This window comes from Mycothermus thermophilus, assembly GCF_041956435.1.
Source record: "Mycothermus thermophilus strain CBS 625.91 unplaced genomic scaffold VTJ04scaffold_8, whole genome shotgun sequence".
Lineage (NCBI taxonomy): Eukaryota > Fungi > Ascomycota > Sordariomycetes > Sordariales > Chaetomiaceae > Mycothermus > Mycothermus thermophilus.
This window is the reverse complement of record NW_027191434.1, coordinates 257,936-270,186: the sequence shown is the minus strand read 5'-3', so window position 1 is coordinate 270,186 and position 12,251 is coordinate 257,936. Positions and strand designations below refer to the sequence as shown.

At 55.4% G+C, this 12,251-nt stretch overlaps 4 protein-coding genes across 4 annotated transcripts; 3 read left to right on the top strand and 1 right to left on the bottom strand.

Moving 5' to 3' along the window:
* Nucleotides 1–1,174: 1,174 nt before the first annotated feature.
* Nucleotides 1,175–1,594, top strand: VTJ04DRAFT_10584 (uncharacterized protein; the record flags this gene model as incomplete). The annotated part of the gene is made up of 1 exon (XM_069358339.1): nucleotides 1,175–1,594. The coding sequence occupies one exon, from the start codon at nucleotides 1,175–1,177 to the stop codon at nucleotides 1,592–1,594; it is 420 nt and encodes a 139-aa protein (XP_069213913.1).
* A 714-nt stretch (nucleotides 1,595–2,308) lies between these two features.
* Nucleotides 2,309–3,634, bottom strand: VTJ04DRAFT_10583 (uncharacterized protein; the record flags this gene model as incomplete). The annotated part of the gene is made up of 2 exons (XM_069358338.1): nucleotides 2,309–3,300; nucleotides 3,391–3,634. The coding sequence occupies 2 exons, from the start codon at nucleotides 3,632–3,634 to the stop codon at nucleotides 2,309–2,311; spliced, it is 1,236 nt and encodes a 411-aa protein (XP_069213912.1).
* A 1,221-nt stretch (nucleotides 3,635–4,855) lies between these two features.
* VTJ04DRAFT_10582 (uncharacterized protein) lies at nucleotides 4,856–7,499 on the top strand (the record flags this gene model as incomplete). Its single annotated transcript, XM_069358337.1, has 3 exons — nucleotides 4,856–4,943; nucleotides 6,055–6,607; nucleotides 6,686–7,499. The coding sequence occupies 3 exons, from the start codon at nucleotides 4,856–4,858 to the stop codon at nucleotides 7,497–7,499; spliced, it is 1,455 nt and encodes a 484-aa protein (XP_069213911.1).
* Nucleotides 7,500–9,277: 1,778 nt separating this feature from the next.
* VTJ04DRAFT_10581 (uncharacterized protein) lies at nucleotides 9,278–11,480 on the top strand (the record flags this gene model as incomplete). The annotated part of the gene is made up of 5 exons (XM_069358336.1): nucleotides 9,278–9,485; nucleotides 9,569–9,855; nucleotides 9,953–10,079; nucleotides 10,137–10,598; nucleotides 10,666–11,480. 5 exons carry the CDS (start codon nucleotides 9,278–9,280, stop codon nucleotides 11,478–11,480), a joined length of 1,899 nt encoding a protein of 632 aa, XP_069213910.1.
* Between the last annotated feature and the right edge of the window lie 771 nt (nucleotides 11,481–12,251).

Below are 12,251 nucleotides of genomic sequence, written 5' to 3'. Positions count from 1 at the left end.
TCAAGGACTAGGAGGACCAAAGGTTTCAGAAGATTGGGGTTATGGGTTTGTTTGTGTGAAAGCAGGTAGTCTTCAGGGCAGGAAGGATGATGGGGGGTTTTCTCTTTTCGCCTCGGTTCCCTAGGATGATCAACGGGCTTTCAGTCGAAGTTGTCTCAATGAACACCTTTCTCTCTTAAGTCCAAGATCCTTCTTGCAAGTGATGAATGAAAGAACGAATGAGTGTAGCAACTGCTGCTCTTGTTCCTTTAAGTCTATTGCATCCTACTGATCGCCAATGCCGTCGTTCTTGACCTTGGGATCTGGCGTGGAATCCAGCTTCACCGCTTTGACCTACAAGCCACCCAGTGTATGACTCGTCATTTGGCTTGATTCTTTTCATTGGTAAGATAAACCGTCATGTGTATAGTGAACTTTTGAGGCTTGTCGTTAATCAAATCTGGCAAGTTCCGGGCTTTGTCGTTGGCCAAATCCGGCAAGTTCCGGAGATGTGGATCCCCGGTCCCCCGGCCGTCACCCGGCCCCACACCGGCCCCGGGCCGATTGGGTAAAGCCGTTGTCCGGAGCAAGCACCCCTGGTGTTGGGGCCAAACCAATTTCGGGAACCCATTCTTCCTTACTTTTCACCTGGGGAGAATTTCTCTTGTTTCACGGTCTTCAATAGGAGGATATCAATAATGCCTGACATTGTCACCAATTGATATTAATTTTTGAGCCTGAGACTTGACATCTCAGTCCCGTCAATCACATCTTCATCCGCCCTCGGGCCGCACCGAGCGTCTGGACCGCGACATGCGAGGAACTCATGCAGAGATCTCCTTGAAAACAAACCATACCCAACAAACGCCATCAAGCACTTCCTGACAATACTATCTTTTGGACTCCAATCCGGCCAGCAAGCTCCGATCCTGTCAAAACCCAGCAGACCTTGCCAACAGAAATGTCAGCATCAGTCGCTGTCTCGGGCCACAGCGCCCGGTCACCGAAACCTCGAGCAGGTGGAGGACACAGAGTTTTCCTCTAACTCGGAGCTGAGCTTTCATCTGGAGGACTCCGACTCGGATGACCCCGTCAACCTCACGCCCGATCCTTCCATGGACGCAATAGCGCGGTTTGAGCAGGAGGAACTCGCGCAACGCCTCCGGAGCGCAGAGACCCAGTGGAAGCCGTACACATGCTCACAAACGTTGTAACCCTGCGCGCCCGGGCCGGCCTCCCCATCATGAAGCTCTCCGATGGCCGAGACAATCGAGAGGTCCTCTCACTCTCAGTCGACGAGATTCGAGCAGCGGCCTGTCAGGTCCTGATACAGACGACAAGAGACTTCCCCAAGATCCTCGACAAGAATTATCCGAATTATCCGAAACTAGACCAGAGAACCATGATGCTCCAGGTATTACAAGGCCTGAAGAAGACGGAGCAAGGACCAGGAGAGGCTCCGGCGGGGGGGGGGGGGGCGGGCGCGCATCGGAGACGGTGGAAGCCTCTTCAGGTAGTGGGGGGCGAGAAGAAGAAAAAGACGAAGACGAAGAAGAAGAAGAAGAAGAAGAAGAAGAAGAAGAGGAAGAGGAAGAGGAAGAGGAAGAGTAAATGAGTTGTTGTAGAGGGATAGATATTGTGATGGGGAAGGGAATTGGGAATTGGGCAAGTGGCGGTTGGCAGTCCATCAACTGGTGTGTTGTCAAGAGACATGCTTAATCGTAATACATTGTGGCCATCACAGCCTTGAACATACTCCTAATAATAGAGACAAGGGACATCTAGATACAAAGAGAGTCTCTTGGTAGGGGAATGGTGGTGCAGTCCTAGTTCATCGCATGACGACTTTGTGGTTTTGAGTTGATTGATAGCCCGTCGTTTCAATTCCGGAAAGATACCCCTTCTTGCATCAACCGCCACTCCCAACTTGGTATGTTTGGCTGGACAGGAGCCTATAGTCCACGATGCATGAAAGCGAAACTTCAGTAAACAAGGATACAAAGGCATATCCAGGTTACTTTTATACGAAATGAAGTGTTGCCGGTGTTGTAACCTGTAATTAGGTATACATGATGACTGAGCAATTTGATGCTCGCAAAGCATTGTGAAACCACAGTCCTACAAGGCCAGATATGTCATCCATAAGTAGTACAAGCCAAGCAAGCCAGCCAACGCTCTCATCTGCCAAGATATTATTTACATAAGATCCATTCCAACCCACAAAACACCGAGGATGGATCTCCCCCAACTTCGCTGACAGCAGGGGGGGATTCAGACCATCGAACTGCCCGGGCAATATTACGCTGGATAGCAGTCCGTCCACGGCCACTCAGTCGAGTCCAGGGAATGCAACCGTCTTAGCTTGGCCACCCTTCCCTTTCCTCCTCTTCTTGGACTTCCTCTTGGGCCGCTCATCCTCACTGTCGCTGTCGTCTTCATCAGAGTCGTCATCACTGTCGGCCGACCTCTTGATGGCGCCCGGACCACCGTGCTTGTCTTCCTCTTCCTCTCCCTCCTCATCCAACCCCGACTCGGCCCAGACCTTGACGGTCCTTCCGCCGCCGCTTATGAGGCGGTGCTGGTAGTCAAAGCTGACGGCCGCCACTCCCTCGATCTCGTCATGCTTCAGCACCGCCCGCACCTCGCGCTGCTTGAGATCGACAACCGCAAGGCTTCCATCACCGACGCCGACTACGACTGATTTCCCCCAGCCCAGCTCGTCCGGGACGCGCACGATGGCATCCAGGCTGTCGCCGTCGCGCTTGCTCTTTCCACCGGCAACGTAGATGCGCTCCTGCTGGTCATCCCACGACCCGCGGTCCCACAGCGTCAGCACGCCGCCGCCCGTGCCGACGGCCACGACGGCGTTGTGGCGCATGTGCTTGGGCCCTAGGCCCGTCGGGATGACGGTTGAGCAGAGAAGCTCGTCTTCCTGGTCCTCAGACGTGGCGACGATGCCGGCGCGCAGGTCCGTCACGGCCAGGGTCGTACCGCCGGTGGATACCCACTGCTTCGGGAACCCCGAGGTGCTTTCGGCGGAGGCGGGAAGCGGGGTGATGCTCGAGATGTAGTCGGCATGGGGCACGTGCTTGCGCACGGGCTTGGGGTCGAGGCGGCCGTTCTCGCGCAGGTCGAAGATGTAGAGGCAGCCCGAGTCGGTGCCGAGGAGGAGGGTTTGCGGGGAGAGGGCGTGCAGGATGGCCGGGCAGTCGGTGGCGCTGGTGGAGCTGTTGCGCGGCGGGAGGCCGATCTTGGAGATGACGATGCCGGTTTCCGGGGAGAAGTGCTTGATGACCGAGTCGGTGCCGGCCGAGTAGAGTGCTGGAATAAAGTGGAGTTAGTCTCGCGACTCGATAGAGAATGGCGCTGTGGCTGCGCTGGCTACGCGCGCGCGGATACTTGGGGACTTACACTCGCCGTCATGGCTGTAGGCCAGGTAGCGGCAGCTCCCCTTGTGGCGATGAGTACTCCAGACGCTCTTGATCAAGCCCCTGCCGCTGCTCGAGCTGCTGCCCTCGTCGTCCTCATCGCTAGGAAGCCTAAAGCTCTCGACCCGACCGCTCGACAGGCCGACGGTCAGCAGCGGCTGGGAAGGGTGCAGGACCTGGGTGAACAGGTCTGCCGAGAGCGGAAGCGTGCAGAGGTTCTCGAGCATGGCGAAGGGTTGGTCCGGCGCAAGCAGCTGTCCGTGCCGGAACCTCAACTCATAACGCCTGGGGCGGCAATTGGTCCAATTGGCCCAACGGTGGCTGATCTGGGTTGATGGCAAGAGTTATAGGTTGTGTTGTTTGTTTTGTTGAACTTTTGCGGCGGCCAAGAGAAATCCGCCGCGGAAACGTTCTCCGGGGGTGGGGCCGGGCCGCTGTCCGTCTTGGCGGCTTGGCAGAGTGACCTCAAGGGGGGACGACGCTACTCCAGAGGTACGTACATACATGCTAAACGACAGAAATCGGGTAAGTTGTTTGCTTCTTTTAAAAATAGAGAATACAGTCGCCATTACTGCTAGGTAGATCACGGTTGTGGTCCCAGTTTGGAAAATGGCATCAGACAGATGTGAGTAGCTCGGCATGTAAGGGATGTACCTTACCTGGGTAGGTACATGTAGTCTTGAAGATGGCTGCCGAGTTTACTGCATCCAGAAAGGCACAGCCGTGGCAGGAGAGAGAATCTGAGGTGGCGATATGGTCCTTACCGAGTATTGCCCAGTCACAAGGCGACATAGGCAAGTGCCTGAGGTAGTTTCCAGGCCGACAATCCGAGCTGTACGTTCATTCCACGCAGCTGTAGTACAATAATACCTGAGTCACAACTTTGAAGCATAGCGGCTCATACCAGTCATGTTACGGTCGACAATCACCGTCATCTTTCTCATGTGTCTTGTGCCCAACATTCGTCTCAGGGTGGATGTGAGGACTGAGAGGATGTGGCCCCCAACTTATCAACTTGGCGTGGCGCTGCTGAACCTCGCTGATCACGCCGGCAATGGATAGTGACCTCGACAAGATGCCGGCTGGCTGGCCGACGTAGAGTCAACAGCCTTTTGATAAACAACAACCTTTCCAGCTGAATGTCAGAAAACGGAAATATGTAAAGATGCCCAACAGCATGGCATTCAATCGATGAGATTTGAAGTGCCGAAGGATTCAGTTCCCACTTGGCTGACGGACAAGAAGAGCAAGCGGACAGAGACAAGGTTCGGTCTGGCATGCCTCTTGATGAGGGAGGAAGAATGGTATAAATAAGACTCTCTCTTCTCTCTTGGACTCTGGATACCGTCCAGGGATCAGGACACCAACAGCCAACCTTACTTAGCCACACGAGTTGCAACCATCAAACCAGTGCCAATCCGTCTCGCCAAGCTCAGTCTTCTCTCAACATGCGTCTCAGCTCCGTCCTCGTCTTCACCCTGGGCCTCGCTGGCCCAGCACTGGGCGACGTGGTCAAGTACTTTTCCGACGAAACTGGTATGTTCACTGCAGCATCCCCGAGTAATTGATCTGACATACGACGACAACTCGACTGCCAAGTTCCCAAGCCAACTACTAACGTCTTTTGTTCACTGTAGCACGAACCTGATCAAGCAGGACAAGACCCGTGATAGGGACCTGGATTTCCCCTCGACACCCGCCAACGCGAAATCCTTCATGGTTGTGGCCGAGAAAACGCAGGTTGGCCCTCTTCCCCTTATTCGCCGCTCTCAGTGGTACGGCTTTCCATGGGAGATACCCATCCTACATGGGAGTGCATGCTGGGGCGATCCTGATCTTGGGCCGACTCTCATAAACCCTGGAACATGTCTCTCGACCAAAGCGAGGGAGTACCGATGCTTGACCTATTGTCATACGGCAAAGCCCTTTGTGCAGTGCCCAGGTGAGAGAGAGAGGTATATCACTTAGGAATCCTCCAAAACCTGAACCAGATACCAAACGCTATGGCGGCTGTACGGACCATCTATCCGACGCATATCTCGCCATGACATGAGGGGCTAAACACGTATATAAATGCTGCAAGGACGGTGTATTGGCTGAGGCACTCTGACATGAGCAGCCAAATAAGATATAGTCAACATTGTGGTTCCCTCACCCGCAGTCTTGCTGTGAAGAAGAATGACGGCAATGTTCATGTTCTTCATCTTTTCATCATCACAGCTCCAACCTCCTGCTTCTCAGTGACAGGGCACGCTGACCGCCAGGACCGACTTGGCCAACTCATGGGTCTTGAACTAAACAATCCCATCATCCTCGGTGACTGCCATGCTTGCGTTCCATACAGAGATGGATGACCAACATTTAGGGCCACAAAGACTCGTGGCGGACACGACCGAGGGGCGTGGATAACACGGCCTTCATCCTAAGTAGTGTACCTTAGGTTTAGGCTCTGCGGTGCTTGCCTTTGGTATGTACATCTGAACTCCTGGGTTCTCTGGTTTGGTCATCAAAGAGGTTGTTATCAAAGATGGCCAACTCGTGGAAGGTGTCACAAGATCATGGTGAACAACTGGAACGGCCTCCCCTCCCAAAACAGCTTCCTCACTCTTTCTCCATGGAAAAGCTCATCACTTCTTCCCTTCCTCAGTTTGCAACTCAATCCACCGCGACCCTCTTTGGCTTACCCACCTACCCAACAAGTCTACTGGAGATACCACACTTGACGGTGCCTACGCCATGTCTTCAACCCACGAGAAGAAGGGAGTCTGGTTCGGAGGCACCATTCCATCGACCATGATTCTCTGGTCTCTGTTCCTCTGCTTCCTGGTGTCGGTCACCACGGCCGCCACGGCGACCAGGGACTTGCGGTGCCTCGTCTACTACACCAAGTCCCACCAAGACACTCCTCCGGTCGACGAGCTTCAACGTGTCACCCATGTCGCCATTGCTTTCCTCAGTCCTGAATTCTTCAACGAACCGAAGAGCGGACTTGAACCCCTGTTCACAACCGTTGACGATGTCCGAGCCAAGTTCGCTCCCGACACCAAGGTTCTGATCTCTCTCGGCGGCTGGGAAGAGATGGCTGGCTTCGAGACGGCTGCGTGGAATGATTTCACCCGCAGCAGGTTTGCCAAAAACTTGGCCGATGCGATTAAGAAGACGGGAGCGGACGGAGTGGACTTTTACTGGCAGTATCCAGGGTGAGCATCAAGTCGTATTAATCATGTCAAGCTGCATCCTCTCGTAGTACATGGCACTGACTTGATCCATTGTTGAAGGGGCAACGGCGAAGACTACAAACTGATCCCCAACGAGGAACGGGTTTGGGAGATTGACGCATATCCCCTCCTCCTCGAGGAGGTTAGGAAACACTTGGAGGAGGGCAAAATCATTTCCGTTACCGTTCCCGGACTCAAGCGCGACATGATCGCCTACACCTCCAAGACGGTTCCCAAGATCGCACAACACGCCGACTTCCTCAACGTCATGACCTACGACCTCATGAACCGCCGCGACCCCTTCACCAAGCACCACTCGGGACTCAACCAGAGCCTCGAGGCCATCGACACCTACCTATCCCTGGGCGCCGGGCCGGAGAAGCTCAACCTCGGCTTGGCCTTTTACGCCCGCTGGTTCAAGACGGACCACGACAACTGTATGTGGGACCACATCGGCTGCCCGACCATCGGGCTCGAGGACCCGGAGACGGGCGCCGACCTCAACAACAGCGGCGTCGTCTACTGGAGCGACCCGGCGCCCGCCAACGTCAACGGCGCCAAAGTGGCCGAGTCGCTCCAGAGGGCGCTCAAGTATGGCAAGTACGAGTACAAGGGCGGCGGATATTATTACTGGGACGGCTCCGACGATCTCCAGAATATCTGGTGGACCTTTGACACGCCCGACGCGATCAAGCGTAAGTTCCCCCTGGTTGTGGAGGAGAGGGGTCTGGGAGGCGTTTTTGCCATGGGGATTGGGGAGGACGCGCCTAAATATGATCATTTCAACGCCTTCATCCGGGGTGTGGAGGATTATGTCCAAGGTGGAGAGGAGACCTCATATGGACGAGAGGGGAAGAAAGGGGGTCGTTTCTGAGATCCTGGAGTCTTGATTTCTGAGATTAGTCGGCGGTTTTCTGAGGTAGTCAAAAAGTCGGTGATTTACCGCCAACTGAGGAAGAGTCAGTCTCTCCACTATTCCAATTGATTTGACTTCTTCGACTACCAGCCTCCCAATTCCTCTCCGTGGCGGCGATCTCTCGCAGAGACCGCCCGATGGAAGCTTGCGACAGTGCTTCTTTGTGGCTTCCGCTTTGATGGAGCCCGCTTGATTGCCAGGACTTCTAGCTCGTTTTAGAGGGGCGACTCATCGAATCACAAGGCAGTGGAGCTGCCACCGCCGCCGCGTTTTCCGGACCTATTGTGTGTGGAGATAGGGTGATCCTGGAAGAGCTAAGTATTTTGCCTCGTCAGATTCTTCAACCCACACGGATGACCGGGGAATCGAGAGAGAAAAGGGATCCCAGGAAATCTTGTGAGAGAACATGGGAAATATCACGGAATCCAGGACGGTTCCAGCTCGGCGGTACCCGAAGCAAACTGGCCAATCCCTCCCTTCTGAGATCCGTTCATCCCACACACAGAGAGCACGGCAGTTGTTCTGGCGGGGTGTTGAAACAGCGAACTATATGACGCAGACTCAATATGTACAGTGTCTGGCCCTAACCTCGGTAATTGTTCCGAACATAATCCACGGGAAGGCTCTACATCCTGGCGAACTGCCTCTGTTTCTGAATTCCCGGGCTGTCTCTAGCCCTGGAGTGCGGGCCTTTCTCCGGGCTGGCGTCTTGTAGCCCGGCACCAAGAGCATGACCTTGTCCTTCTGGAGCCAAAAGGGTCTCCTCTATCGTGCCATCTCAAAGACATTTTCCCCAAACTTTCCCAGCGATGTAACTGCCGATTTGGCCTCGCAATAACCCGGGATGCCCCTCCCCTGGTGATACCCACAGGCGTACTATACAAAGCTAGTTACCTTGTACCTAATGCATCGATGGCGCCATGCTTGTGATTTTCCTCCTCGGGAAGAAGGCTTGATGATCCTGCGGTGAGGGTTCCCGAGCCGTCGGGCGTGCCGTGGAACACCTTCGGGAGGTGCCGTGTCCGTCGGCCAGTCGGCTTCACTCCAGACTTTCCACCCCTGCCCGGCGCCACGCGATTCCCCAGTCCATTTCAGGGGCACCACGCGCCGCTTGGCGTCTTGGCCTCGGCGAGACGATCGGTTCTGGTCTCAGCCTTTTCCAACCTGTTGCTCATTGTCGAATAAGACCACTTCATGTAGAAGTAGAGACGAGGTCGTGCTGACGGACGGCCTGGGGAGACGTGACGTAACCTCCCCGCTGATTAGTATGTGTTCTCGCATGACTTGACGAGTGAGGGTTATCGTTGCGGTGGATGGTGGATGCTGGGAGAGCTGACGCTGCTGAGCACGGCACGAGGCACACGGGATCCATCGAAGGGGCGGGAGATCCGATGAGCACCTCCACGCTTCGCTCCGAAATGTTGATCCACAGTCCGCTTCGATTGATGAGAGGGATCCATATTAGAAGCTGAATCGGTGGACCTCTCAGCCAACAACCACTCCACATCGTGTGTTTAGGCCCAGTAGTACATACCTAGGATGTTCGGAACCAGGAGAGGGCATGGGCAAACAGGATTTGAAGATTTGTTGGAAGCTGTAGAAAAACTCCCGCGGCCCATCCGTTTTTTGAAAGCGGTCTCCAATACTTTATCTCGAGGCTCTTCAACAACAACAAGCAATTGTTGGTGTGACGAGTTGCCATTGACGTTGCCAAATCCACTGGCTGGTCCATGAAGATGCGTCAGCCGCAGTCTCTGCTCCTCCTCGGGGCATTGCTCCCCTTCCTGCCCACGTCTTCTGCGGCGTCTTCGCAGAATATTAGGATTCCAGGTCACGCCACTGTCGTCAACAAGCGTGCCCTCTTTGGGAACTACACCTTCATCATTGCCGGCGGCGGCATCGCCGGTCTGACTCTTGCCGACCGCTTGACGGAGGACCCAAAAGGTAAACTCACGCTATCGAACGGGTGTCTCTACATCCCGACCTAGTCCGTCCCGTCCTCAGCTAACGTACGTCTTCACAACAAGTGACCGTCCTTGTCATTGAAGCCGGTCCAGTCGACTGGAACCAAGATGGCATTCTCACTCCCGGCAACTTCCAGCCGTGGTGGTACTTCTACCCAGGGCTTGAGACGGTTCCTCATGCCGGTCTCAATAACCGGACGCCCGATGCCATCGCTGCCCAGGTTGTCGGCGGCGGCAGCGTCATCAACGCCATGGTGTATCTGAGAGGAGATGCCAATGATTACGACGCCTGGGGCGCTCTTGGAAATCCGGGCTGGAGCTGGAAGAATATGCTGCCATATTTTAAGAAGGTAAGGCGTCTCTTCTTGCTCATCTTGGGAATGCATTTTTGGTATCATGGTCAGTTGCAAGAGACACAAGTGACTGACTTGGGACACGCAACAACAGGCGGAGAACTTCACCCCACCGGATCCTGCCCTGGCCGCTGCTGGGAACATCACCTGGGACAGCTCGGTCCGTGGTAGCGGTGGCCCGGTGCAATATTCCTACCCCAACTTCTTCTTCCCCAGCAGCGGTGAGTTCTGAACACAGCTATACAGCATTCGATCTGACACTGACGTCTACCCCGTAGCCAACTGGTGGAACGCCGCCCGGGAGATCGGCCTCCCCGCAATCCGCGATCCTCAGGCCGGGCAGAAGGAGGGCGTCTTCTGGATCCCCTCGACGCTTGACGCAAAGACCATGACGCGCAACCACGCGCGCCTCAACCACTTTGACCGGGTCGCCGAGTCGCGGCCCAATTTCCACCTCCTCCACTCCAACATCGTCACGAATGTCCTGTTCAACGGCAACAAGGCCATCGGCGTGAGCTACTTGCCGACGGGCGCCACTGACGCCTCGTGCCCGAATACCGTCTACGCCGCGCGCGAGGTCATCCTGGCGGCTGGCGGGTTTGGGACTCCCAAGATCCTGCAACTGTCAGGCATTGGCAGTAAGAAGCTGCTCAACAAGTTCAACATCTCGGTCGTTGCCGACCTGCCGGGCGTGGGCCAGAACCTGCAGGACCAGCCGACACTGTCGATCCCGTATACCTGTATGTGTTATAATTATCCCACCCATACCTTTTATTTCTTTTATCAACTCTACTAACCAACTCACAGTCACGAACAACATCTCCCCCAACTACGACACCTTCCTCACCAACGCCACCTACAACGCCGAGATGCGCGCCCTCTACGACACCTCCCGGCAGGGGCCCTACACCCTCATCAGCGGCGTGAGCAGCAACATCGCCCTCCTCTCACTGCCCCAAACCTCCCCGTCGTCCTACCTGCAAATCATCGCCTCGGCCCTGGCCCGCAACCCCGCCGACTCCCTACCCGCAGGCACCGACCCTGCCGTCGTCCGCGGCTACGCTGCCCAGCGCCTGGCCCTGCTCCAGCAATTCGCGCGCACCGACGTCGGCGTGGGCACGCTGCACTGGGACACGGGCTCCACGGCGCTCGTGTACCACCTGAAGCCGCTCAGCCGGGGCAGCGTGAGCATCAAGTCTTCCAACCCGCTCGACGGGCCGGTGATTGACTTTGGCACGGGCACCGACCCGGCCGACGTGGCCGTGTATACCGCTCTCTTCCGCAAGAACAGGCAGTTGTTTGCCGCGGGGCCGATGCAAGCCCTCGGCCCCGTCGAGCAGGCACCGTTTGGGGAAGGGGTGCAGACGGACGAGGAGATTTATAACGTCATGAAGCAGCTCATTAACCCGACGAATGCGCACCAGTGCTGCACGGCGGCGATGATGCCCAAGGAGTTGGGGGGTGTGGTGAATCCGGAGCTCAAGGTGCACGGGGTGAAGGGGTTGCGGGTGGCGGACGCGAGCATTTGGCCGTTCCAGATTGCTGGTTCCCCTATGGCGACGGTGTATGCGGTGGCGGAGAAGTTGGCGGATGCGATTAAGAGGGAGTATGGGATGCAGTGAGAGGTAGGTGGGGAGAGTGAGAGAGTTGTGAAAATACCCCTTCTAGTTCTTTTGTTTGTTCAGTGGGTTGGGCATGTGGACGGTCATTGTCGAGCCTGGATATGTGGGTTGCATGGTTGGTGTATATCAAATAGTAGTTAATTAATATCTTTAATCTTCACGCCGAATATGCGATATCGAGGACACTATCTCTTGCTCATGCTCGAGTGGGATTCGATATGGTTATCCTGGCTCATACTCAATCGCGATCTGGAATGCATGGGATTCGAGGTTCGAGACTTTGACCCAAGGGCATGTCGCAGTCAAGAGCAGAATGCCTTTATCGTAGATGACCATGTGATGGCCGAGTTCAGTCGGAAAAGTCTGCGGCGGAAATCCTTCAACAGCACTCCAGGTCGACATGCCTCATGCCTCATGCCTCTCCTGAGCAAGAGAGCATTTTCCAGACCCCAGCTATCAAGAATCATAACCTGGGAACCGACAAGGCAGGAACCCAATCTCCCTCGGTGCCTCACGAACCTTGCGTTAAAAAGCAGTAGTCACCAGGATCCCATTTCACGTACAAAATCCTGGTCTGCATTAACAGATGGTACTTCTGCCTTGTCCCGCGGTGCACCTTCTTCCCTCGACTGAGGATGCATCGTTCAGGGGCCCATCTCAGACAACCCGAAAGGAGACCGGTGCATGTTGAACTTTCTGTCTTGCTAGAGTAGGTACATCTCTGACCGTGCGCGGCGTTGAGGTGCCTCGGTCATCTCCAGGTATGGTGGA